The 25556-nt window shown below is 56.7% G+C and overlaps 1 protein-coding gene and 1 long non-coding RNA gene across 2 annotated transcripts; one reads left to right on the top strand and one right to left on the bottom strand.

The window, feature by feature from the left end:
- The first annotated feature begins 2392 nt into the window (after positions 1 to 2392).
- On the top strand, positions 2393 to 17442 carry MLYCD (malonyl-CoA decarboxylase). The gene is made up of 5 exons (XM_059151389.1): positions 2393 to 2968; positions 10083 to 10195; positions 11128 to 11284; positions 14083 to 14232; positions 16329 to 17442. Exons 1-5 carry the CDS (start codon positions 2426 to 2428, stop codon positions 16860 to 16862), a joined length of 1497 nt encoding a protein of 498 aa, XP_059007372.1. The 5' UTR covers positions 2393 to 2425; the 3' UTR covers positions 16863 to 17442.
- Positions 17443 to 20829: 3387 nt separating this feature from the next.
- Positions 20830 to 25520, bottom strand: LOC131817843 (uncharacterized). Its single transcript, XR_009348598.1, has 2 exons — positions 25491 to 25520; positions 20830 to 21120 (listed from the first exon to the last, which is right to left on the bottom strand). It is a non-coding gene; the product is annotated as an uncharacterized LOC131817843 (long non-coding RNA).
- Positions 25521 to 25556: the final 36 nt, after the last annotated feature.

Raw genomic sequence — 25556 nt, 5'->3', positions numbered from 1 at the left:
AGATCATGAGATGCCCTGTATATCCCCAAACAAACAAGAAAGGCCCTTCCCCAGAGCCCACTGTCCACCCTTTGATCTCAGCAGGCTCTTTGATGCTGTCCTTCAGACTTTGTACCTAGATGAGGCTTCTTTTTTTTTCAAAGAACACAGCGAGATCTTGACTGGATTTTTTCTAGACTCCACTGAACTTGGCATCAGGCCCTGCAAACCCCCTCCAGTCTCCCAGCGGGAGGTCTCCCTCCTATAAGGAGAGACTGCCATAGGTTGTACTTGGAGGCTACAGGCTGGGTGTAATTCCACCACCCTCGACACCAACAACCCACTGACTTCCCCACTGCCTTTCCTGCCCCCATCTTGTGTTGCTTCTCTTAGAGTTTTAAGAATGAGTTCCAAAAAAAAAAAAAAAAAAAAAGGAATGAGTTCTGAAATCTAAAAGTCTAGTCCACCCCGCCACAGAGTAATAGAAATTAGGTGGAAAGAGACAAAAGATGTGGCTAGAAAGGAGAGCAGGGGCTGTTGGTGTGGGGTCTGCCTTGCTACACTGTAGCATTTGGTTTTTCAACCAGTGAATGACATGGCTAGATGGATAATTCAGAAAGTTCACTGAACAGCTGATGCCAGGAATGGATTGGAGGTCTGAGCCTGGAAGCAAAGAGGTTACTGTTGTGGCCCAGTGAGAAGGGATGTGGTTTCGAGGCACCAAAGGGGAATGGGGGGCAGAGAGAAGGGAGGGATTCAGGAGCCCTTTTATTTTATTTTTTTTTTAAAGATTTTATTTATTTATTTGACAGACAGAGATCACAAGTAGGCAGAGAGGCAGGCAGAGAGAGAGAGGGAAGCAGGCTCCCCGCTGAGCAGAGAGCCCGATGTGGGACTCGATCCCAGGACCCTGAGATCACGACCTGAGCCGAAGGCAGCGGCTTAACCCACTGAGCCACCCAGGCGCCCCTTGGAGCCCTTTTAAAGTAGAAGTCAAGGGTACCCGGATGGCTCAGTTGGTTATGCAGTTGCCTTTGGCTCAGGTCATGATTCCAGGGTCCTGGGATGAAGCCCTGCATCAAGCTCCCTGCTCAGCCTGCTTCTCCCTCTCCTGCTCCCACTGCTTGTGTTCTCTCTGTCAAATAAATAAAACCTTAAAGGAAAAAAAAAAGGGTAGAAATCACACTAAAACTTACATGTAGGATGAAGGGCAGGACAGAAGTTATAAAACTGTGCTTTTGAACTTGAAAGAATGAATAGGTCAGCTCCCCCCTGTCCTGCCTCCCCCTTCAAACCCTAACTAGCTTCTTGTTTCAGCTTAAGTGTCACCGGCCATCCCTGCTCACCCTGATCACAGTGCAAAGCCCACCCAACCCTGCTGGGTCCTGTCACTCCACGCTGCCTATTTCCTCTTTAGCACCCATCACAGTTTGATTATCCTCTCCATATATTTATCAGTTATCCTCTGCTTTGGACTGTAAACTCCTTGGGACACCATAGGTCTACTAGTTCATTTTTTCATCTCCAGATCTCATACCAGACCTGGCACTTAACAGGTGGTTACTAAACACTGTTAAATGAATTTAGGAAGGAGGGAGGGGGGCACCTGGGTGTCTCAGTGGGCTGAGCATCCTACTTGGTGTCAGCTCAGGTCATGATCTCGGGGTTCTGAGATAGAACCCTGCCTTTTGCTGCATGGTGGGCGTGGGGGGCCTCTGTTTGAGATCCTCTCTCTCCTGCCCCTCCTCCTGTTCCTGGGCACACGCGCTCTCTCTCAAATAATTTTTTTTTTTAAGAAAGAAAAGAAACAAGAAAAGGAGGGACGGGTTGGGGACTAAGAGGGTGGCAGGCCCCATTTGCGGCGTCCTTGAGAGGTTCTGCAGCAGGCAGGTGGAGACCCGGGTCCCGGGCTCCGCAGAGAGGAGGGCTGCCGCTCCGGGAGGCATCTCGTGTCATCCGACCCTGGCGACGATTTGAGAGCGCCTAGGCACGACGTGTGACAAAGGCCAGCCCGCCAGGGAACTGCCACCGGGGACACTGGGAAGCACGTCGCCCTCAGACGCGAGGGACCCGCAGTCCGCAGGCGTGGCGCGCTCCCCCGGGGCGGCTCGGGTGCACCTGGCGGTCGCAGAGCTCGGCTCTAGGGCGGGGGAGGCGCGTACGCGGGGGGTGGGGGGCAAGAGGACCGCGACTGAGCCGGTGACTTCGGGTGGCCGGGACACGGGGCGCGCCCGCCCCGCCGCCCCGCCCGCCTCTCCCGGGTGCTGGGACCTTTGCGCTCGCTCGGCCCCGCGCCGCGCGCCGCCCCCCGCGCCGCCCCCGCCCTGCCCTCCGATTGGCCGCCGCTCCACCCGCCCCCCTCGGCCGCGACCAATGAAGCCGGCGCGCGCCGGAAGCCGGAAGCCCCCCGGCGCCGGCGTCCCCCAGGCAGCTGTCGCGCGGCGCCATGCGAGGCTTGGGGCCAGCCCTGACGGCGCGGCGCCTCTTCCCGCTGCGGCTCCCCCCGCGGCCGCCGCGGCCGCTCGGACCCCGGCTGTCGAGCGGGTCGGCGGCGGAGGCGGGCGCCCTGGAGCGGGCCATGGACGAGCTGCTGCGGCGCGCCGTGCCCGCCACGCCGGCCTACGAGCTGCGCGAGAAGACGCCGGCGCCGGCCGAGGGCCAGTGCGCGGACTTCGTGAGCTTCTACGGCGGCCTGGCCGAGGCGGCCGAGCGCGCCGAGCTGCTGAGCCGCCTGGCGCGCGGCTTCGGCGTGGACCACGGCCAGGTGGCCGAGCAGAGCGCCGGCGTGCTCCAGCTGCGCGAGCAGCCGCGGGAGGCGGCCGTGCTGCTGCAGGCCGAGGACCGGCTGCGCTACGCGCTGGTGCCGCGCTACCGCGGCCTGTTCCACCACATCAGCAAGCTGGACGGCGGCGTGCGCTTCCTGGTGCGGCTGCGCGCCGACCTGCTCGAGGCGCAGGCCCTCAAGCTGGTGGAGGGGCCGCACGTCCGGGTAAGGCCCCGCCCGGGCCCCCGCCTTGCAGCAGGTCCGCGAGCTCCTGGCGGCCCTCCCGGTACAGCCCCCACCAGTCCTCAAGCCCCAAACACTGCACCTGCCCCGGCCTGAAGCCGTGCACTCTTTACCAGCCCGCACCCCCAGTTACAGCCCCCTCCCCCGGGGCCCTTCCCTCCCAGGCTTTCCGAATCCTCCCTTGGCCCCGGGTTTCCTGTGTCCCGCTACCTAGACAGCCGGCACCGCCTACCTCTAGCGCGACTGTCGGCGCCGCCACGGTTAAGTGTGCTCCACGAAGCCCCTTTCTTGCTGTTGTAGCCGAGTGCCGTCGTGGGGTGCACGTGAACGCGCGTGCCGCCGAGCATCACGTAGCCCCCCAAAACGCGGGTGGTGTCAGCAGAATGTAGCCGCACACCCGCGGCGTGTCAGCCGTGGTCTGAGCAGCCCTGCGGGATGCGCAGAGACGGGTCTCTGGTCTCTGCGTCGTGACCCGGCAGAACGTTGCACTTTCCTGAGTTCAGCCCCGAAATGTGATGATTCCCAGTTGAGCACTCGAGTCACCGGGCGCCGAGCAGAGGGAGCGCACGTGAGGTGCGGATAAACGCTGCCTGCAAAGTTCGCGGACCTTTGGGGTCATCCCCTTCTGTTCTGGGTATTACATTTGAAGGGACCACTGGTCTGCCCTTTTGGTGAGCAGAAAGTGCTGTAAAAGTTTCAGGAAGCTTCCAACATTCGGAACTTCTTGCGGCGCAGTTGGCTTTGAAAAATTGAGCAGTTGAACGATAATGTCCAAATTCATTTAAGAACCCTAACACTGGCGTGGTGGTTTTCACGTTCTTGTCCTCATTCTTAGGTGGGTTAAGGAAACCTACTGAGGTCAAGAGACTGGACCAAGGAGTCAAAGCAAATAGGTATGTCACCTCCCCAGACCTCAGCCTGGGGTGCTTTGCATCCTGTTTCATAACCACGTCCTGAGGGGTGAGCTACGGTGCCTCTGAGAGACTTCATCTTTCTCAGCGATTTGGTCTCAGATGCGCGAACACTGGGGAGAGTTAAGAATGGGGTTAACCTCAGTGACGACCAGTGCTGTGATTGATTACCCATGAGGGCTGGTTGATCTATAGTGCTAAATGTGCATCGAGGGCCACGATTTGAATTGATCCCATTTCTGACTCAAGCCCAGGCTGCATGGCTGAGACGTTATATTCTGCATACTCGATGTATTCCCATCTGCTTGGAGAAAGTCTCCCATCCAAGCACAGGTTTGTTTGTTCATTCATTTTTCTTGAACTAGGGCCATGGAGGCCCTTCTGAAGCTTGGTTTTTACTACGTGGAAGACTGGAGAATTCGGTAGAATGTCACCTGTCCCAGAATGAAATCCGCCCTTCTCTCCATCCTTCCACACAACGCGTGGCCACTGGGTGTCTGTCGTACACCAGGCGTGCTCCTGGTGTAAGTGTTCAGGTCACTTGGTCAGGAGTTTCCACTCTAGCCTAGTATGGGAAGAGTTAATAGCAGGCATGGTGGCTGGCAGGTGCTTTTCGCCCGCTGGCTCATCTCGTTCGCAAGCTGTAAGGACCGGTTGTACAGATGGAGAGATTAAAGCTGGTCACAGTCAAGTGCATTGCCCAGCGTCCTGAGCCAGGATTCAAGCCCAGTCCTGACCAGAATTGTGTACTTTGTTGTGAACTGTTGATTCTCAGAGCTGTTGACTTTATTGATCTAAAAGGGATTTGGTTTTCTTAGACTTTCCCTTTTTCTGCTAAATCAAGGACAAGATAAAACAACCCAGTGGATTACTGGCTCTGTTTTACTTGGTTTTTTACCAAATGGGGAGTTTAATGTGCTCTAGTTGTGAGCGTAGTTATTTTTCCCTAGAGTGAGCATGCGAGCTTCCATCTTACTGGTAACGCCAGTGCTTACCTTTCTCTGGAACCAGTAGTCATTGCTCCCTGTTGGAAAGTCATCAGTCCTGCCATGGCCAGAAGGGTCAGCATGTGATTCCTTTCCTTTGGCATTCTTGGTACACCCCAAACCGCCGCGGACGCTGCCGGCTCCACCATCCGTCACTCGCTCCTCTCCACAGACCCCCTCTCCAGCCAAGCCGGCCCTGATGGAAAGTTCCCGACCCCACCTCACTGCCTGATTCTTGTTGGGAAGCCCGCTAGCGTAGGAGCTGCTCAGCACTCAGTTTTTCCACCACCAGTTCAAGGTGACCTCAGCTGGGTTTGAGCTTCAGGGCGTGCATTATCTTTGCGTGTATTATTAAATTATTCGCTTGGATTTTACGCCTTAACATCTGAATCGAGCATTTGAAATGTATTATTCCACCAACTGCCCCCCCCCCGTCACCAACTCCAACTTGATGATCAACCCCTGGAAAACTGGGAGCCTTGTTTTAAATGTCTGGCATAGCAGAATGCTGAATGACACATGAGAGGAGTCCGGGGTGCCCGCCATAAGACGGAGTCGGCACACTCACTCCTCCCGTCTGTCCTGATGTCACACTGCAGCACTCCAAGTTCTGAGCCCGCAGGGAAGCCCAGAGGGCTTGGAAGGTTTCTGCTTGGTAGATGTTTGGACAGCCCTTGGCAGATTTCAGTGTTTCGGCCCCAGTGATGACTACGGTCCCATCCAGTTCTAAAGCCTCTGGTTCTGTGACACGTTACCGAATGTATCCAGCCCCTTGCTCTTCCCCACACAAGAAAACTCAGCTTATCATTCCAACGGGAAGGAGTGTGGGAGCCGAAAGCTGTGACATTGAGACTAGATTGGGGGATGGGCAGGGCAAGGGGCTCACTCTGGGGAGATCCTGAGCCAGGTCCTCAGCTGTCAGGGTGGTCCACACACGAAGAAAGATTGTGTATCAACAGGCAGAAATAGCAAGAAAGGTATTTCTTGAACAGAGGATGAATGACAACAGCCTGACGTTTGCCTCTGCGTGTGGTCTAGACAAAGGCAAGAAGCCTTTTCTAGACCTGCAGTCACACCTCTTGGCGTTTCTCTACCTGGAGATCGTGTCTTCTATCCAGTGCGTGTAACCATTAGAACTCAATCCATTGAATCTCTTCTCCTTTGCTCTACATAGTCACATAGCACTTTATAAATCCCTATCATTCCAGCCCTTCAGAGAATAGTTCTTTTTTTTTTTTAATCCATAGACACCGTCCCTGGGATCCAGTTCTGGAATCTGTCCCTGGGATCACATGATGTGCACGATCCACTTTGATTCCGTTTCTTCTGCATCATTCTGGATTTTGCATCCAAGCTAAAGAGGCGACAGCTAGAACCTCTTGCTCAGAGAATTCAGTGTTAGAAAGCACCGGAAGTTCGGCATATGAATCGTTGGAGCAGGAATCCCAAATGCCCAGGGACCCCCAAATGCCCAGGGACCCGTGATGTCCTGAGATGCTGGCGGAGCAGGGAGCGCTCTCTGCCTTCGCCTCCGATCCGAGCGTCCCTCCCTGTGTGCCCATGGCACCGTGTCCTAGCTGTACCATCTCCCGCACCTGCTCATCTCCAGACTTGCAGGGCGAAGCACAGGGACATGCACGGGTTTGCACGAGGGGTGCTGTGGGTTTAGGCTGCAGTGGCATTTTTAGACTAATGGGCAAGTAGGAAGCCAAAAAGGAAGTTGATGGGGTGTCTCCCAGGGCGGCGGGTGAAGCAGGTCCTGTGTGGAGAGGGAAAGGGCTGGCTCTCACGACTGTCCTTGACCTCTGCGGCTGAGAGGCATGATTTTAGCCAAGTCCTTTAGCCCCCGGGCCCATCAGCTGTGCACTGAGGTGAGAGATTCTGCCAGCGGTTGGTGTGCTCAAGGTCCGCCTGGTTCCCTTCAAAGAAGTGCTCTGGGGGTTACTGTGCAGCTTGCCCCAAAATCAGGTTCACAGACAAGGGCACAGTTCATGAGGGTCCTGGGTTGTGATTACTGGTAGTGAGGGTTGGCGCGTACTGTGTGTGTGTGGTGTGGAGGCCTTCGGTTTTTCTTCTGAGGCTGATAGGGGTCAAGCAGTTACATTGCTTAGAGACAAAAATTGCCTGTGAAGGTGACTCGAGTTCCCATTCTAGGAGGTCCGAGCTCTGTTCAGTGACTTGTGGGTACCAGAGGGAAGTTGGCCTTTAGAAAATGGAAGAGTTTCTTGATGGCAATTTGAACATAGAAATTCCAGGGAGATGAGAGGTGTGCGAGTCTTGACAGAAGCACGGGGGCCAGCAGAGAAGGGGCTAAACTCGCAGCAGACTGGCCGGTGTCCCCACTGTCTCGAGGTCCAGCCACACTGGACGCTTTGTCATATGACCTCTTTCGGTGACTTGTCCTGCTTTGCAGTAAACACAGTGGTCCTTGTTGGTTCTGTTAACTCTGTGCTCAGCTAGACCGAAAAGGACCTTATCTGCAGTCTGGCAGGGATGCCCCAGTCCCCTGGGGGACAGCAGCCGCCACCGATGGGAATTGTCCTAGAATGTCTGAGCTGTGCTGCCGGGACCTTGTCCAGTGCCTCCAGCTCCCTGTCCTAGCTCAGGGCTTCCGAGCAATGAAAACTAATTTGCTCCACATTCCAAACGTGGGGAGATGTTGATAGCCAACAACTTCAGGAGATGGGGTGGGAGACCGCTTTTTCTCTGCCAAAAGGGGAGTTTGATTGGCCTTCTGCACAGTGTCCTCCAAGATAACCCCAGTCAGCAGGTCCGGAAAGCTGAGCCCAGGCCTCCTGGCCTCCCCGGCAGTCGTGGGTGAGAGTCTGGGATTGATGGCGGAACTGATGCGCGTAAAGCGAAGGCAGAGGCCGTGTCTCCTCCTGTCGCCTGCGGTCTGGCCCAGACAGCTATGCGGCGTGAGCACCGAACGTGGGGACTTGTGCCCTTTCACCTAGATTTCCAGATCTCATGTGACAGGGTCACATTTCACAGCCGCCAGTAGCCCAAAATAGAACCAAGAGACCTTGGAGGGGGAGCTCTCATGGCCAAGCCATTTCTTTGCGCATTAATCCCGAATTGATCCTGAAACTAGGTACTCCCACACACTCCTGACTCATTTGTTTGCGTTTTTCTGGGGAACGGGTCCCTTGTTTTTAGCTTGTACTCAGGAGTGCGTGAAGAACCCAGGAAGATTGAGAGCTGGTGTGGTCTGAGGCAGTATTTTATCAGCAGTGGTTCTGTGCTGCCTGGTCGACGGCCTCTCCTCTTCCACCCTGCCACTGCCTCCACTGAACCGCCAACCCCCTGAATTCTTTGAGCACCAGAAGTTCAAACCACCTCTGCCCTCACTGCGAGGTTACAGCTGAGTGAAGACCAGGTTATGGAAGTGAGAATAAAAAGGATTTATAAAGGGCATCTGGTCCAGCCCGTAAATCCTTCAAACAGCTCCACCAAATCCTTAATCGACCGTGCACTTGGTCCCCACCTATGTTGATGTTCTCTCTCTCCCAAGACAGCATCTGTAGTCACCCTAGCTATTCAGGGCTTCTCCTTTGTGTTAAATTCAGTCCAAGTCTGACTTGGTCCATGCTTTCCCGCGTTGGTCCACGGTTTACCTCCCTCCTCACCCCCACAGGGTCACACAGAACAAATTTGGGGCTGGCTCTGTGCCCCAGGCCTGAAATATCTACAGATGGCCCTCACTTCGTTCTGAAGCCTTTCGTGACCCACCAGCCCTATACTCACTCACAGCTTGTCCTCAAGTGACAGTGTCATGAGTCCTCTCACCTTTTACCAGGGAATAAAATGTGAAGTAGTCCTATAACATTTTTACAACTTTTGCAGTTACAACTCTTTTTTAGTTCTGTACCAGATGTCCTGAGATGCTTATTATTATTCAGTCATAATATTCAGTGTATCTGTTGATACGTAGTTCATCCATGAGTAACAGAGACCCAAAATAATAGTGATTTGACTAAGAGAGAAGTTTGTCATGTCAGAGTCTGGAGGTAGACACCCGGGGATGATTCTGTTCTGTGATTCCCTCAGTTGACCCAAACTTCGGTTTGGTTCTGCCTTAAAAGCCTTCATCCCTCAGAGTTACCTCATGGCCCAAGATGGCTGCTCCAGTTCTAGCCATCACATCACTGCCCAGCCTGCGGGGGAGCAACAAAGAAAAGATGGGCAGAAGGTGTACTCTGGCCATTCTTTAAGGTTCCCATAAACTGCCCCAGGACACTTTTATTAACATCTGGCCAGAAGTCAGTCATGTGACCACCCCTAGCTACAGTGTGATCTTAAATCTGGACAGCCATGCTCTTACCTAAAGCATAAGCTTCCGTGCGTTTGAAAGAAAGGGAGGCAACTGCTGAGGAGCAAGCTATGTCTGCAGCCCCGGGCATCCTCTGGTTCCGGCTGTCAGGTGGCCTACTGCTGTGCATGTTTAGCGTGTCACGGGCGGCTACCAGGTCTGCCCCTGTGTCCTCTCCTTTCCCTACTCATCTGGTTCCATTCTTGCTTGAAAGGTGAAGTTGACTCCCATCACTTCTGGACGTGGGTCGGCCACAAATAAGTGAAGAGAGATTAGAATAATTTCATCAAATATAAGCGTGCTGATGGCCGGACACACTATTAGGTCCCACTAGAGTAGGAGAAACCGCTCCCACTGCAGCCCTGACCCGCCGTCACATGAAATCTACATCCTGACTTCAGAGATGTTCAGATCTGAAATGGTGAGTTGACGGCTGGGGCCCCGGACCCCGCACTTGTTTCTCTTGGGAAACAAGGGGTGATGTCTCGGCCCATCCCAGAGTGCTCCCGAGAGTGTAGGACTCGAGCCCCGTGCCACCTGGGTTAGCCGCGCCCTGCATGGCAGCCCATGCGTCACTCTGTCAACCTCACGGTTTCGGTCATGTTCATGGCAGTGAACGCACCCGAACATACCATTTGATTAGGGCAGCTTAGCTCGCCTTGAATGCTCCCTCAAAGGCCTCTTTCCGACTGGGGTCAGAGTGGCCAAGTAGAGAGCTGGGTACCACGCACGCCTGGTCGGGACTGTCCGCAGAGAAGCTGTTCAGAGAGGCACCCTGCAGGTGGCTTTTGTGTCCCACTCTGGCCATTGTCCCAGCTGGCGACGAGGCGGAGGCGCGCATACTGTTTGGGGCCCGGCAGCCAACGCTCTCGTGTTCTCCCTTCCAGGAGATGAACGGCGTGCTGAAGGGTATGCTGTCCGAGTGGTTCTCCTCCGGCTTCCTGAACCTAGAACGGGTCACCTGGCACTCGCCCTGTGAGGTGCTGCAGAAAATCAGCGAGTAAGTATCAAGGTTTTCACTCTTCCGAAATGTTAGCTGAGGGCCAGTCTTCGTCTGCACGTGCGTTTGGGGCCAAGCATGGGCTTCATAAATGGTGTCCCATCCTAGCTGGTGATGTCATGATCACAGCTGGCCACCGGCCGTTGTGCCCGCAGGCCCCCACGCAGGGTGCCCTTGACATTCTCGTGTTTCCCGTGGGCCCCAGCGTCAGAGCCGCAGCACTTGCCCGGGACTGAGTATGTGCGTTAGGGTCTCGCCTGGTTGGGCAAACTTCTCCCTTGGGCAGATCTCTGAGTGGGCTGTATGGTGCATGATGGCCGTGTGCCTGGGACCTGGGGAAGCCCAGGCTGGCGTGTCGCCACGGTCCTCAGACCGGAGAAGCTCTTCGCATCTCAAGGTCTAGACGCTCCGTGCTGCCTTAAGGAAGCTAAGGCTTGCAGAAGTTTGCACTTTGCACCGCAACCAGTTCCAAGGGCTGTCATTTCACTTGCCAAAAACAAGATAGTGGCTGGAGCAGGTCGCTAGGGAAATGGAACCAGGTCATGATCTCAGGGTCACAAAATCGAGCCTTGAGCTGGGCTCTGCACGCAGGGAGGAGTCTGCTTCAGATTCTTTCTCTCTTTCTCTCTCTCAAAGAAACAATCTTTTTAGAAAATAAATAAATAAAATTGCTGCACAACTGTTTCCCGAGGGCCCCACGAACTAGTCTGAACACCAGGTATTAAGAATTCGGGGACCATTTTGTGTGTAAAATTCATCGGAGTTCCTCTCAGTCAGCACTGTTTCGTATTAAAACGATTTTCTTTGAATTCTCCTGAAGTTATATTTGAAGGATTTATTTGACTCTGTTGAGTAATAGGAACAGGAATCAGCAGTGGTTCTCTGACTTCTAAATCGTCCAGCAGCCTTGCTGCTTTCTAACCTCTCCTCAGGTCCGAGGCCGTGCATCCTGTGAAAAACTGGATGGACATGAAGCGACGCGTCGGGCCTTATAGGCGATGTTACTTCTTTTCTCACTGCGCAACCCCGGAGGAGCCCCTGGTCGTGCTCCACGTGGCCTTGACCGGCGAGATCTCCAGCAACATCCAGGTACCAGCCCGGTCGTGGCAGAACCATGCGGGCGTCCCACAGAGGCCCGTCCGTTTTTCTAAAACCTGCTCCCCCTCCCCCCCACCATGTAGTGTGTTGCTTGAGGCATTCACGTTTAGAACTGGCGAGAGAAGAAACGTCCAGATCTGTAGCCACGGGGCGGAGGCACGTCCTGTATAGACAGTTACCCAACGAGGCCGGCGCTCCTCTGCGGGAACTGACTTTGAGCGGACCCGGGGCCGAGGAAGGGGGGCACTCGCTTCCGCGTGTGAATGCTCGTTCAGGGTCTGTGGGCAGGTGTGAAAGACTGTGACTAAAAACATGAAAACCAGACCGTGCCCCGCGTGCCTGCTGCGGGCCCGGCGCTCTGCCCGGGGAGCCGAGGGGACAGGCCGGCGTGACAGGCCCTGCCTGCTAGGAGGTTGCTGAGAAAGTCCAGATGTTTCCTGCAGATACCAGGCAGGGGATGGGGGTGGGGCTGCTGCAGAAGAACCAGAGCGGGGCCGGGGGATGAGGGCAGACCCCGAGGAAGGGAAAAGGTGACAGGAGCCTAGACGCCTGGGTCCGTTCGGGCTTTGGGTCTGGAATGGCGGTTAGGAAGCCGCAGAGATGAGGACAGGCCCCGGGCTGGGCTCAGGGGCTGCGCTTCCTGGTGTCCGAAGGCCCAGAAGTCAAGGGGAGCCAAGGGGTGGGCGTTCTTGAGCACTAGGGGGACGTTGCCTGTGGGGTTCCTATGTCCGAGGGGGCTGGGCCCGCTGGCGGTCCCGAGGGCAGGGTGGCGCTGTCTGTGAAAACAGAACGGGCGCTCTTTTCCACGATTCCACGATTCCGCCTACGATTCCCACTCAGAGAGGTTTACCCCGGGAGATGCTCAGACCAAAGAGCGCAGCCAGTGGCCCATCCGGGCAGCGTGTACAGTTTCAAGAGGCTGGACCTAAGGGCCCAGCCACCCGCCGGAGAGGACGCAGGAGAGAGACGAGGACGTGTACATCGGGTTCACCCTCCGACCCGGGATCCCCGTGCGTGTACCTAAATGTGGATTCCCTGCTAGGGTTTTGACACAGAAAGCCGGCCTTGACTTTTGAGTCGGATCCAGGCCCCGGGCTGGCACGTGTGGCGCGCTCTTACGTACGTGTGTGTTGGTGGAGCGTTTGCTCGTGCCAGTCGGCCCCGGAAGCCTGTTCCCTGCGTCGCTGCTCAGCGCCCTGCGCGTGAGGCGTCACTCCCGCTAATAGCGTCCTTCGGTGGGTGTGAGAAGACCGAGGCTGCCGCGAAACTTCAGTGATGTGCCCACGATCCCAGAGCCAGTAGGAATGAGAAGGATTCCAGCCCGGCCCACGCCCCCGTCCTCAGGGCAGTGCCTTCCCGGCTGGAAACTGGGGGATATGGGAACGCGATGGGGGAGGGGGTCATGCACAGGGAGGGTGTGCGTGTGTGTATTTAAGTACGTATTCTGAGCCGATGGAAGGCGTTCTCCCCAGGGTTAACAGCAGGACTTGGCATTAGGTTTTGGAGTAACTCGTGATTTCTTCCTTATGCAATTACTTCTTGCCTCTTTGGACATCGTGCATATCTCATTTGTCTAACCAAAGAGAGATCCGTCTGTATTTTAAACACTTTTAAAAAAGGTTTGTTGGAACTTTTTGAATAAGAAACACAAGATAACCTACAGAATTCTGGAAAGACCGGGGAGGCTGACCCCACAAGGTAAAGACCAAGCACCCTGACTCTGACCACCAGGAGCCCTCCCTCAGAGTCCGGCCACTGGAGAGAGGGCTTGGCACCGCCCTGGGGGTGTCCCTCCCTCTGTGTCACCAGCCACCCCAGTTTCCTGTGGCAGCAGTCCTTAAGTTTTCAGGAGTCTCAGGAAAGACCCTTTGAGCATCCAAAGGGGATGAAAGCTGGAGGTCATTTCCCCGCAGGGGACGTGCGCACGCGCACCTTCCATACTGAGTTTCAGAAAGCTTGGGGATTCCCAGGCCTCATCAGGGCTCAGGGCCGAACCCCGCTACCGCAGGAGTCTGATGCAGCTGGTGGAAGTCAGAGTAGCTTAAATAGGTTCTGCAGCAGCAGGCTCTGTGCCTGCATTGACGCGAACTCAGGGTAGCCCCCTGCTCTTGCCCGTGGTCAGGCAACCTTCAAACAGCGAGGTTCAGAGCACGCTGCCTTCAGAACTCGGAGCTCATAGATCAGCCCTTGCCTGCAGAGTCTTTTCGGGGTGTGTGTGTGTGTGTGTGTGTGTGTTTTCCCAGAGGAAAAACAGGATGTAGCACAAAATCAAAAAGGTACACAGAAAAGTACATTTCCTAAAAGGAAAACTGTATAGGGCCATGTATGGCGTACTGAGAAATCTAGAAACCTAGAGCTTGGAGAGCAGGAACGAAAATAAGTCGCAACCAGCAGGCCTGCACGGGGCAGCCCGGGGACGGGGAGGTGAGGCAGAGTGGGTTTGGTCTGGGTGTCACGGGCGGGCCGGGAGGAGTGTTGTCACTCGCTCCCACAGCACAGAGGCCTGGAAGAGAAAAGACGAAGCAGACACACTTTGTTTTTTGCGAAGTTCGACGCAATCAACGTGGCGAAGGTGCGGCAAACAGCCCGGGGGCCCAGGGGGCTGCGCAGTTGTCACCTCCAGAGAGATCTCTGATCAGAGCAGGCCTTTGGTCTCCAGAGTCACGTCCGTGAACAGGGGCGAGGGTCTCCGGGCTCTCACCCTCCCCAGCTTCTCCCCACGCCCCCCCAGGAGGTCGGGCAGGCATGGGAAGCGAGGGGCCCAGGCCCACCATTGTCGTGTCTTCCAGGCCATAGTGAAGGAGTGCCCCCCATCAGAGACGGAGGAGAGGAGTGAGATCTCTGCGGCCATCTTCTACTCCATCAGCCTAACGCAGCCCGGCCTGCAGGGGGTCGAGCTGGGCACCGTCCTCGTCAAGCGAGTCCTCAAGGAGCTGCAGGTGGGTGTGGCACAGGGCCTCTGGGATGAGGGACGAAAGAGGACCTGGCCTGGGGGGGAGAGAAAGAACCAGATGGCCCCTGGCCTGTCCCGGGTGCCCCAAGAGACTCGGGAGAAGGAGGCAGTGCCAAGAAAGGGGCATCTAGAAACTGGCTTCTCCGATGTTTTCTAAGGACATCAGCCTCTCCGGGGAACCTCCCGTCTGGCAGCTGGGCCTTTGCTGGCTTGCATGTGCTGTCCTGGCTCCGTAACCACCAGCCCCTTCACTCTCCTGTCCCAGTTTGGACAGCACATTTTGTGGCCCTGCCTGACCGGCCCCCACACCCTCTGAGCTCTGGCCCCGACTCCCCCTCAGCGTGGGCTTTCTCATCGGCCATGAGGGAGTGTCAAGGTTAGACCGGGCAGCTCGAAGGTAAACACTCTGGCCTTTTTTTTTTTAATAACTTCCCTCTGTTGTCCTGGGAAAAACACTTCACCATCCGACAAGTGAAATGTTCCCGTTCACTCCAGGTCTAGCTTTCTGAAACGATCTCATAAGGGGCTTGAGTGAACTGCACTGAGCAGAATGTAATTATTAGGTAAAATAATTAGATTGCTAATAATTGGCTCTGAGAGCGGCACTCTCTGCTTTGGGTGGTTCCACAAGGCACCGACAGCAGAAGCTCTTCCGTGGAGAATGACAGAGTGGAATTAAAACACTGACGTGCTTTCTATTAAATTCATAATCAATCTTAAATCTCAGAACTCAGGATTCAGCAGGATATCAGCTTCATTAGAATCACTCTCTTGCCACCTTTTCCCTAGAGGCGATGGGAGCCATTTCTAATTAATAGAAGTTTCTTCTTCTTTTCTTGTTTTTTGCTGACGGTGTTGATGAATGGAGCAGGGAGAGGGAGCAGGGGGCATGTCAGAGCGAGAAAGGCCTTCAGAAGGAGGGCAGAATCCAGGCTTCTGGGTAACTCACCCACCGACTCTACTTCCGGATGGGTCAGAGTTGGCCCCTCAGCCCAGGAGCCATCCTCGGGAGGAGAAAGCGGGGATCCCTGGTCCCACACTTGGCTGTGAGCCTGACAGTCACCAGGGAGAACCCCGAGAAAAGGCCCTCTCGCTGTCCTGCACGGGGGTGTGCATCGCGGTTTATGAAGGCAGACTCTTGAGAGCCACCCAAAGTGTCCAGTGAAAAGACCATGGTTAGGAAAATCATGGTATAGTCTCGTCTTTTAATATTATTCTCTTGTTAAAGTCACGTTTTTGAATTTTGAATGAGAAACAAGAAAAGGCTCATGATTCCTGAGCGCATAAGCAGGGCCTTGAGCTACATGTCTCCCTTGGGGAAGACCAGAGGAGTTATGCTTTAGCAGACCTGCAGAGCGGCTGTCTCAGAGTCCTGGAGTGTGATAGGTTTGTTGGTCTGTTTCTGCTGCCATCCTAAGTTTAAAAAAATTCTTCTGTAGTGAGCACACAGTATACTTTTATTCAGAAAATGCTAGAGTTTTACGGGACGGTCCTGGAGATTCATAGGACCATGCACCATATCGTCTGATAAACCGAACTGTCTGAGATGGGGCGTCAGCCGTGGCCTCCCCTTCTAGCCCATCCTCGCACGCGCTGTGCAGTCGTGGGACAAGTTACTCGCTCACGACACAGCCATTGGGTCCTTGCGTGCCAAGTGCCAAACCAGGCTCTGTGGCCACTGAGAAGTCCTTGGGAGGGGCGCGGTGTGCCACACAGACAGGAGCTATGGTCAGAAGACTACACATCAAGCCCCGTGGCCCCGCAGCCCCCGCTTCTCATTTCGGGCCCAGCCCGACTTGCCACCGTGACACACGGTGCAGACAGAGAAGCCACCACACAGGCCCCCCTCGGGGACTCAGGATGCCTCCGGGGCCTAGTGTGTGTCAGATTCGTAATAAATGTGCCTTGAAAGGAGAGAGTGAACGCACATCAGATACCATGGTGTGAACTAGACAGCGGCATGCAGGGCTTAAGGAGGCCTAAGTGGTGAATGGAGGGGTGTTTCCGCTTCCGTGACCAGCCTGCTGACCTGTGTGTGTGTGTTTTCTCCACCTGCCTTTCCCAACCAACCACGCCTTACAGAAAGAGTTTCCTCATCTTGGGACATTTTCAAGTCTGTCTCCTATACCTGGATTCACCAAGTGGCTTCTGGGACTCCTGAGCTCACAGGCGAAGGAACACGGGAGGAATGAACTCTTTACGGATTCGGAGTGTCAAGAAATCTCTGAGATCACAGGTGGTCCCATGAACGAGACCCTCAAGGCCTTTCTCAGCAGCAGTGAATGGGTCAAGTCGGAGAAGCTGGTCCAGGCGCTCCAGGCCCCCTTGATGCGGCTCTGCGCCTGGTACTTGTATGGAGAGAAGCACCGGGGCTTCGCCCTGAACCCCGTGGCAAACTTCCACCTGCAGAACGGGGCTGTGATGTGGCGCATCAACTGGATGGCCGATGCGAGCCTCAAGGGCATCGCCAGCTCCTGTGGCCTGATGGCCAACTACCGGTACTACCCCGGGGAGACGGCCACCAACAGCACCAGCTACCTCTGCTCCAAGAACATCAAAGCTTCCGAGCAGGTCCTCAGCCTCGTGGCCCAGTTTCAGAAGAACAGCAAACTTTAAGCCTGTCCCGAAGCAGATGTCCCTGACCCTGAGAAGGATGATTTTTGGGATGGGTCAGGGAGGCTTATGCATCAAAAGGAGCTTTTGTTTTTTTAAGTCGAACAGGGTTAGAGCGTGTTTTCTCTGACCCACAGCAAGGTCGGAAGGGGAGGCTGTGGCCTGACTTCCACTGTGGGAGCGCAGGGGCTGTGCCTGACGCCAGAGAGTGGGGGGCTGGACGGGGTTGGGGTGGGGATGCTGTTCCCGCACCTTCCAACCCCCCCATCCAGGTCGGGGGTCCCTGCCAGAGGCAGTGCTTTGGTGCCTCCATCTTCAGAAAGCTCTAGAACCTCTGCTGGGTGTCATCCCTGGGTGGACCAGCCAGCTTCACCAGGCCCTGGGCAGGTGGCCCAGGTGAGAGCACTTTCCTCCGAGCTTAGAACGTAGTCAGCCGAGGTCGTCTTAGCCGTTTCTCCCCACTCACCACAGGGACAGAGGGCTCTGTGTGCTACATGGCACCGGTGTTTTGGAGCCCCCGGGCGTAGGGAAATGTTCATGACCACCCAGAGTTGACTAAATTAAACCTTTGAGCATCACACAAGGCAGTGTCCCTTGGGGCTTGAATTGGACGGGGGCGTTAACGATTGCAGAGACGCAGGTTCCTAATGGGCCTGCACGAGCTGGTCAGGTGAAGCCGTGAACCGCTGGGGGCGGCGCAGTGGCGGTGGCCTCGGGGCGACGAGGCTCGTGGTCGATGATGTGCTGTGATATACCAGGTCTGCCGAGAACAGCAAGGCAGGCAGAGGCCTCGCCTGTGGCTGCAGGAGGTCCCCTGGGGTGTCTGTGGCCTGGTCTCGCTGTTGTCACTCCCACAGACGGGTCCCCTGGCCTTCCACATTCTTTATCTTCCAGACTGAACCCCTGCTCCTTCTGCGTGCCCTGTTGCATGGGGCTTGTTGCCTGGCGACCAGTGTTAGGGTGGTGGCCCCCCCGGAAATGTCTCTGGCTCTGAATCCCGGTGAAGTGGTCCACAGCTGCTCAGCAGGGCTCTGGGCTCCTGATGACCAGGCTTACGCTTGAGCTCCACGGGGGCCCCGGGGAGGCACTGCCGTCAAGGGACCAGGAAAGAGGTCACGCTTGAGCTGCTTAGTGGCAGGCGTGCCCTGAGACCACCACCCTGGACACCACCACCCCCCCCACCGTGCACGAGCACACACACAGGCACACACACTTCACGCGCCATCTCAAACCAAAGATACAGAAGCGGACAGATAGTCAGACGAGCCTGTGTGCCCGTCAGCCGGCTCCCACCACGCTCAGCGAGCTTGCTTTCCTGCCCGGCCTCACCTCGTGGCTTCTCACGGGTTAGCAGGTGCCCTGTAAGGCGGCACGTCTGGCCGGGATGCGGATGGGGCGCCTGTGGTCTGAAAGCTGCGTTCCACCCCCTGAAATTCATACCTTGGAGCCCTGTCCCCCAAAGGTGATGACATTAGGACATGAGGACTTAGGGGGTGATTAGGGCATGAGAGTGGGGTCCTTGTGAGTGGGCTGAGTGCCCTCAACAAGCGGCCCCACAGAGCCCGCAGCCCCTTCCACCCTGGGAGGCTACAAAGCACCTGTGCCCCGAGAAGCGCCCTCAGCCGCCTGCGCTGACGCCCTGAGCTTGGATTTCCAGCCTGCAGAGCTGCAAACAAATTTCTGCGGTTTATAGGTCACCCGTCGGTGGTGTTCTGTCACAGTAGCCAGAGAGGGTAACTGTCTCCTCTGGTCAGTGTAGGTCGCCGGAGGGAGGGAGCTGGGCTGCCTCGCGCTGCACTGAGCGACACTCCCCTTACACCACTTAGGTTACACAAAATGCTGTTGTCGGAGCACTTGCCACACTCAGGCGCGGCTCCGGGCAGGGCAGGGGCAGCTGACACGGCCTGGCTCCCCGCTTCCTCTGAGTGATGGTCACACTGCCCAGGTGTACACCCAGCATCCTTTACAGAAGGACCATGGCAAGAGCGGGTCTAGGAGGTGGCTGCGGGTCACTGGATCCTGGCATCGTTGAGCTGACAGCCCACTGGAGGGCACCCACTGCCCGGGGGACATCACTGCAAGGGGGACACCGTGGCTGCAGGTGTAGGTGCTTCTCCCGGACCTGGGCTCCGTCCCACGTGCTCTCGGGGGCCCCAGGGAACCACTTGGACCACAGTGTCTTCCTCTGTAAAGTGCCCACAGTGGAGCAGCTCACAGTAGGTGCTCGACAGATTGTCATCCTTCATTTCCGTGGGGTGCCAAGTTCAGGGCTAAAGGCTGAAGGCTGTGCTCGTGTCCCCCAACCACAGAGCCTGTCCTTGCCCCTGTCCCCCGACCCACCCTTCAGACCCCATCTCGGGAGAGGGTCTGCTCTGGTCCCCCTCCAACCGCTGGTCCAAACTCCCCTCCCGTGGCCTCCCCACTTTGGGGTCCGTGATTCAGACACACCCCGCATCTCAATCCTGTCTACAAGGGTTTCCCCACTCCCTCAGGCCTGGGCTCTGCTGGAAATGGGATTAAGGGTCCCGCATGCTAATGGACTCGGGATAGACCTGCTCTGCCTCGCTCACGGGCCTCTCTCTGTTCTGAAAGGCAGCACAGGGCCCCACAGTTGGAGCCACCTACTGTCACTTTGCCTCAGTCTCCCCGCCTGTAAATGGGGGAACAACAGCACACAGGCATGTCGGGGCTGCTGAGAAGCCCAAAGGCATGGCCACCATCATGTTCACCTGCATAGAGTAGGTTCTCCATCTTCTCCTCCCCGCGTTCAGCTTCTGGCTTCTGTTCACAGTTTCTAAAGGTGACTAAGTGAGGTAGTTTGTTCCCAGGGGAGAAAGGGCAGGAACTTGCCCTCTGCGTTGCACAGGCGGGGAATCCTGATACCTGCCTGCGGGCTCTCCGCCCCACCCCTGCTCCACCATCCCTCCCTCTCCCTCGAGTCTCTCCAGTTCTCTCCGCCTCCCCGCCCTCGGGCCTTCTCACAGAGGGCTGGACCTTCAGGGCCCTCCGGACTGGGAACCGCTAAGGGCTGCACAGCCCTGTCCTCCCGTGGGTATCAGGGGACCCCGGGGGACCCTAACGCTCCGACCAGAGAGACTAGTTTCTGCGTACTCTGTGGCTTAAAAGGTGGGGAGAGGAGAAATTGTCTAGCATTTTTGCAAAGATCAGCTTTTCCTGGGTTTTGTTTGAAATTAATCATAAGGTACATTTAAAATTTAAATGGAGGGAACATCTCTCTGATTTTTAATTGGATTCTAAAGCGCTCATTGGAAGAGGAAGTCCTTTTTGATCTATTCTTAGAACAGACAGCTGCCCGCTGGTTTCTGCATTCTTCGCAACTTAGCGAAATTGACAGAGGGGACCCTGTGGCGCTTTCTGGCCTTTGTACTTCGTGTTTTTCCAAGTGGCGTTTTTCTCACCGAGTCCATTTCCGGTCATCCAGAGGGGGAGGGAGAAAGAGCATCGATCTCTGCTGGGGCTGGGCTTCTCCTTACGTCCCCACCCGAGGGTGTTTCTGATTTACAGACAAGGAAACTGCGCTCCGGGAAGGATGGTGCAGCTGGCGAGAGAGGAGCTGGGCCGGCCCGGGCCGGAGACTCTGCTACGCCCTCCTGCCCCTGTACTGACCGCCCAAGCAGAGGCTCAGGGAGGAGGCGCCCAGCCACCTGGCCGGAGTGAATGGGGACAAAGTCAGAAGGGCAGCCAGGCAGGCGAGGCCACGAAGGACAGAGCACGTAGGGACACAGAGGCTCTACCAAGGGGCCTGGTCCAGAGCAGGACTCTGCCGAGGCAGAAAGCGAACGTCTTGTTAGCCATCTATCCCAGCTTCTAACCCACGGGCCAGGCCTCGTGCTGCCGCGCCGCCGGCTGCTCTAGCCCCGGGGATCCCGGGGGCCTGGGCGAATCGGAAGCAGAGCCCTGGGCTGGGTTTGTCCACACTGTTGCCGAACAAACTCGCAAGAGAGGCCACTAACTCCAGACGTTTATCTCAAGTGCCAGCAGCAGCTGGCGGGCTCAGGCCTCCACCCGTAAGACGGGCACCCAGGGTTTTATAGAGAGGTTTGGAGAGGTGGGGCACGTGCAGAACAGGCAGGGAGCCCGAGGTCATGGGCGGGGGCAGTGTGTGTTCAGCATGATCAGGGGCCGGAAAGGGGACACTTGGGGTGTGGTCTTCTAGGATTCTGTTGATAATCAGGGCTCTTATGGCCTGGCGATTGGAATGGTCTAGTCATGTAAAACCTCTCCGTGCCTCAAGAAAGTGCTGTAAGAAATCAGAACAGTGGGGTTTTGGTTAAAGCATGAGTTAAGCAGTCGTATCTATTTCTGGCTTTAACTGTTGGGGTCTACAGTTGAACTAGAGGGCTTGGTGACATTTCCTAAAATCTGAGCAGGCGGTGTCTGTGCGTCAGGGCTCGATGCCCAGCACCAGCTAGTTCTGTACAAACCGGGAGCATGGGCTCCAAAACTCCCAGCGGAGACAGGGCAGCCCTGCGCACGGCAGAGCCCGTGTGGACCAGCCAGACGTGGAGGAGCCCCGCCCGCAGCGCTGGGCCCCCTCCCAGCTCCGGCTCTGACTGGTCCTGGAGGCCCATCTCTGATGGCTTCTTCGCCACCACCTCCCTGGATTACTGATCACCCCACACTGCACTGTGGCCAGGGCAGGACAATGACAGCCAGCTTGGAGTCGGAGCACGGGCCCTCTGGCAGGTTCAGCTGGAGGCCGGCTCGCTCCCTGGTACAACCTGGCCACCCCTCATCGTGGCAGTGAGACACCAGAGGAGCTCCTAGAGGAGGAGCCGGGGACAAGCCTAGTACGCGTCCGTGACAGAGGCAGGAGCCCCAGCTCATCCGTCTTTTTGCAGGGCCTGACGTGGCAGGGCTTGGTACAGACCGGCCATCTGTCAGAGACGCACACAGACCTCGTAGCCTACAGGGGATTTAGCCCTTCCTGGTCACTCTGGTGGGGAGGAAGGTGACTGGACGACTGCCTTCAGGAGCCTCACACGCTGCTGGTGTGGAAGGAGGGTCAGACTGTTCCGAGAGGGTGCAGCTGGCTCTGGCCCGCATCCTGCATGCCCCCCGGGATCCTGAGTCCAGCAGATGCCCTGTGGGCAGTGGTCCAGACTGGCCTGGGCTGCACGTCCCACTCGGCTCCCAGGGCGTCCTCCAGTCCCGGCACCTGCAGAGGGACGCCTGGCCTTGACCATACTCACCATACTCATCACTGTGCCGCGCTCCTGGCCCAGAGCATCACATCTCCATACAGGCAGGGTCTTTCTGGCTGGACTGGGCCCTCGGCCCTGGCTATCCCCACAGAGTCCTGCCCCAAGGCGCTGTGTAACACTGGGGCACAGCTCTCCTTCCCACTAGAACCCAGGAGAGCCCACTTCCTCCAAAGCAAGTTCCTGCCCAGGGACCATAATCCCAGCCGCCCTTGCTGAGTGCCCTTCCCTGCCAGGAGGGACGGGGGCCTTGGCTTGCGGTGAGGAATGGAGAGCCTGGGGCAGCCCGTGAAGGAGCACCACTGTCCCAGTCTGAAAGCTGAAGAGGCCGAGGAGGACAGAGGGAGAGGGGCCCGCTCGGAAGCTCCTGCTCTTCCGGGGCCGCTGTGCTCCCTGAGACCTCTCTTGAACACAGGGAAATTAAAGACACTTCTCTTCCATAGTCCCACCTCTCCCGGGCCAGACGGAGTCCCCAGATCCGGCCACCTGGCTCTCAAGGCACAACCGCACTCTGCGCTGATGCCTTGTGGGTCCTCCTGGGGCTGCCCGAGAGGCTGGACAAAAGGAGCAGGTCTGGAGCCCAACACAGGGCCTGCCGTACGGCCAGCTCCTCAGAGATGTGGTGGCCCCTGGAATGGTGACAGGCCATGTCTGGAGAGGACAGGAGCTGCACATCCCTATTCCGCCTTGAGCCACTGTCCCTCGATCAGAGACCCCTTCGGGTGCTAAAAATGCTTTCGTGCAGGGATCAACTAGGCCTGAATCCGTGGGTCTTGGGTGCTGTCCACTCTGTTTGACACTAGATGGCAGTGCTGCCTCTTCCCTTCCAGCACTTGGGCACTCCCATCTCCACTCTTAACTGGTGACCGGGTCGGGTCGTAGACCTGCACCCAGATCCCACACAGTGAGCCCCGCTCTCTCCCGTAGGGCCTGAGCAGCAACACTCAGGTCCACTGCATGCCCCGGGGCCGTCCAAGCCCGCTGCTCTCTCGGTTTTCCCAAGGCGGTCCCATCGCAAACTCCTTGGGTCCCAAGGCAGAACCGAGATGATTGACCGTGGAGGAGGAGTGGGGCCATTTGTCCCAGAGGACCCCCTCTCCAGTCCCTTAGGGGAGTCTCCACTTGGGCTAACTGAGGACGTGACTTTCTGGGTCAGGCACGGAGCCCAGATCACAAATCCTGCTAAATATAGGAGCCGCGGTCCCAAACCATGGTCATTTGGGGACCATCGTGACTTTTTATATCATTGCCATAAATAAAAATGCAGTATTTCTTGTCCACAAGTAGAAGGCAGAGCACAAATAAAAGGATAAAAACAAAGCAGTATCCTTACATCCTAGATCGATCCAGCTGCCTCCCTCTCCCTCCTGCCCAAGGAAGAGGCGAGCGAGTAAGTCCAGCCGGGCTGGCACCAAGCAGACTCACAAAGCCCCCAAAAGACTTTTGAAGGAATAAGACCTGGGGAAGGATTCAGTGAGGTCCTTGCTCTGTCCAGGAGCCCCGAGGAGCCCTCATCTCACCCTTTGAGAAATGCTTCGGGGGATCATGTCTCCACACACACAAAATCAACTTCTCCTTCGGGTTTGTCGAAGGAAGGTTCTCCCCACGTGTCCTTAAATACGAGGACCTGAAGGAGAGCCAGGGGCAGGAAGGTCTCCAAACCAGGCATCCCGGCCAGAGGAAGTGCCCTCGGTGGACGACAGGAGGGGCAGCTCCCCGGTGCGACTGGTGACCCCCTGGGCGTGGTGATGTTGAGGGGACTGTCCAGGCTCTCTGCACCCTCCGAGTGCCACAAATTCTTGATTAAGTTGTTGGGTTTTGGCCACCAACCTGTTCCACCTGTTGGACGGGGGACTCAGCCCTGCTAAGCCCCCGAGCAGACCCAAGCTGGCCCTAGCTCTGCTCAGCTAAACCACACCGGGAGAACAGTCTGCTCTGCAGCCTTTTCTCTGCATGAGTCAGCTCTCCCGCGGGTACTGTGCAGCCACAGAAATGCGCCGGCTTGTTGAAACAGGCCTCGGATCCCACTATCTGTGATCCTCACAGCAGCGTCGTCACTCAAAGTGAAGAGTTTAGCCCGAGACCTCGGGATCATGTAGCCAGTCCCCTCCAGCGAAGCAGCTGGTGGCTGACCTTCCGCAGGGGGGATGTGAAGAACCGGGAACAGCCCCGGGCAGGGGGAGCACCTCGGAGGGCCTCCCGGACCCCCGACACAAGAGACATTGATCAGCCAACACGCCGCGCCTCTGCCCCTTCCAGACGCAGCCCCACTCCTGCACCGGCACCAGCCAAGACCAGAGAAACGGTCTGGATCTTTGGCTTCAAGTCCCTGCACCAGAAAGCCCCTTAAGGGCCGGGGTGCGGCAGGAGGGGCGGCCTCTGCTGCTGGAGAGCAGAGGGAGGGCTGGGTGCAGGCAGAGATTAGGTGAGGGCGACACATTCTCTCCATCATCAAATCCTTCCCTTCCGGCCATGGAAATGTGGGAGATTCTCCCAGGACCAAGTATAGCTTCCCACAGGGCTGGTGGAATTTATGGGTGACAGAGATCCAGGCGTCGTGCCTGGGCCTCCCCCCCCCCAGAAGTGACTGTGTTCAGGCATCGTTGTTCTACCTGTGACCTTCACACACAAGCAAACCATAGCTTTACACGGGTGTCCTCTTCTGCTTCTGTCCTGCTGAGGACCGCCGGTGGCCACAGAGGCTGGGCATGCTTCATCTGAACCCAGATACAGGCTCCCGATCCGGACGTCATCCCTTGGGAGCCGAGTGGACGCAGCGGGAACGCATCCGTTTTAATTCATAAAACGGATGGAAGCTAGCAAGCGAGTTCTTTCATTCTGGAACTTTCCATGTTGGCTCTCCACATGAGATGTTTCTTGTGTCTGTTTCAAAAGCCTCTGTGGCTGCAGGGAGAAAACGTTTCGAAATGTCGGACGCGATGATTCGTGGGTCCTTGGGGAAGGCCATGGCGAGCCCGGACTCTGGGCAGCGTCCTCCCTCCGCTACTCCTGTGCCGGCGCCTCCGGGTTCTGCCTCCGGGTTCTGCCCGCTCCAGCACCTCCTTTTCAGAGCTGTGGTTCGCTTCTCTTTCTGCAGCTCCGTCCAGAAGATTCCGGTATGTAGAGAAGGATATCTGCCCCGTCCTGGGCCCCAGTGGAAGGGGGGGGGGTGTCAGCTGTCAGAGATGCCCCAGATGCCCACGGCCTGATGCACTAGGTCCGCTCCCACGCCGCAGATGGGGACACTTAGTCTTCCGGAGGCTCAGACCTTGGCTGCAAGCCACACCTGCAGCAGGTTCTCCGGTCATGGTGCTGGGCTGACAGCAATGGCCCCTGTCTCCAGTGCCCAGACCAGAGCTCGGAAGCAAACCCGTGCCTGTCACCCAGCTCCCTCCTGCCCGGGACTCACCTTGGCAAGATGCGCCCATTTTCTTGGTGCCCCAGTAGAGTCTCTGCAGACGGGGGGAACTGAGCC

This window comes from Mustela lutreola, chromosome 16, assembly GCF_030435805.1.
Source record: "Mustela lutreola isolate mMusLut2 chromosome 16, mMusLut2.pri, whole genome shotgun sequence".
NCBI lineage: Eukaryota > Metazoa > Chordata > Mammalia > Carnivora > Mustelidae > Mustela > Mustela lutreola.
Note: the sequence above shows the minus strand (reverse complement) of the source record. Positions and strands in the feature narration are given on the sequence as shown.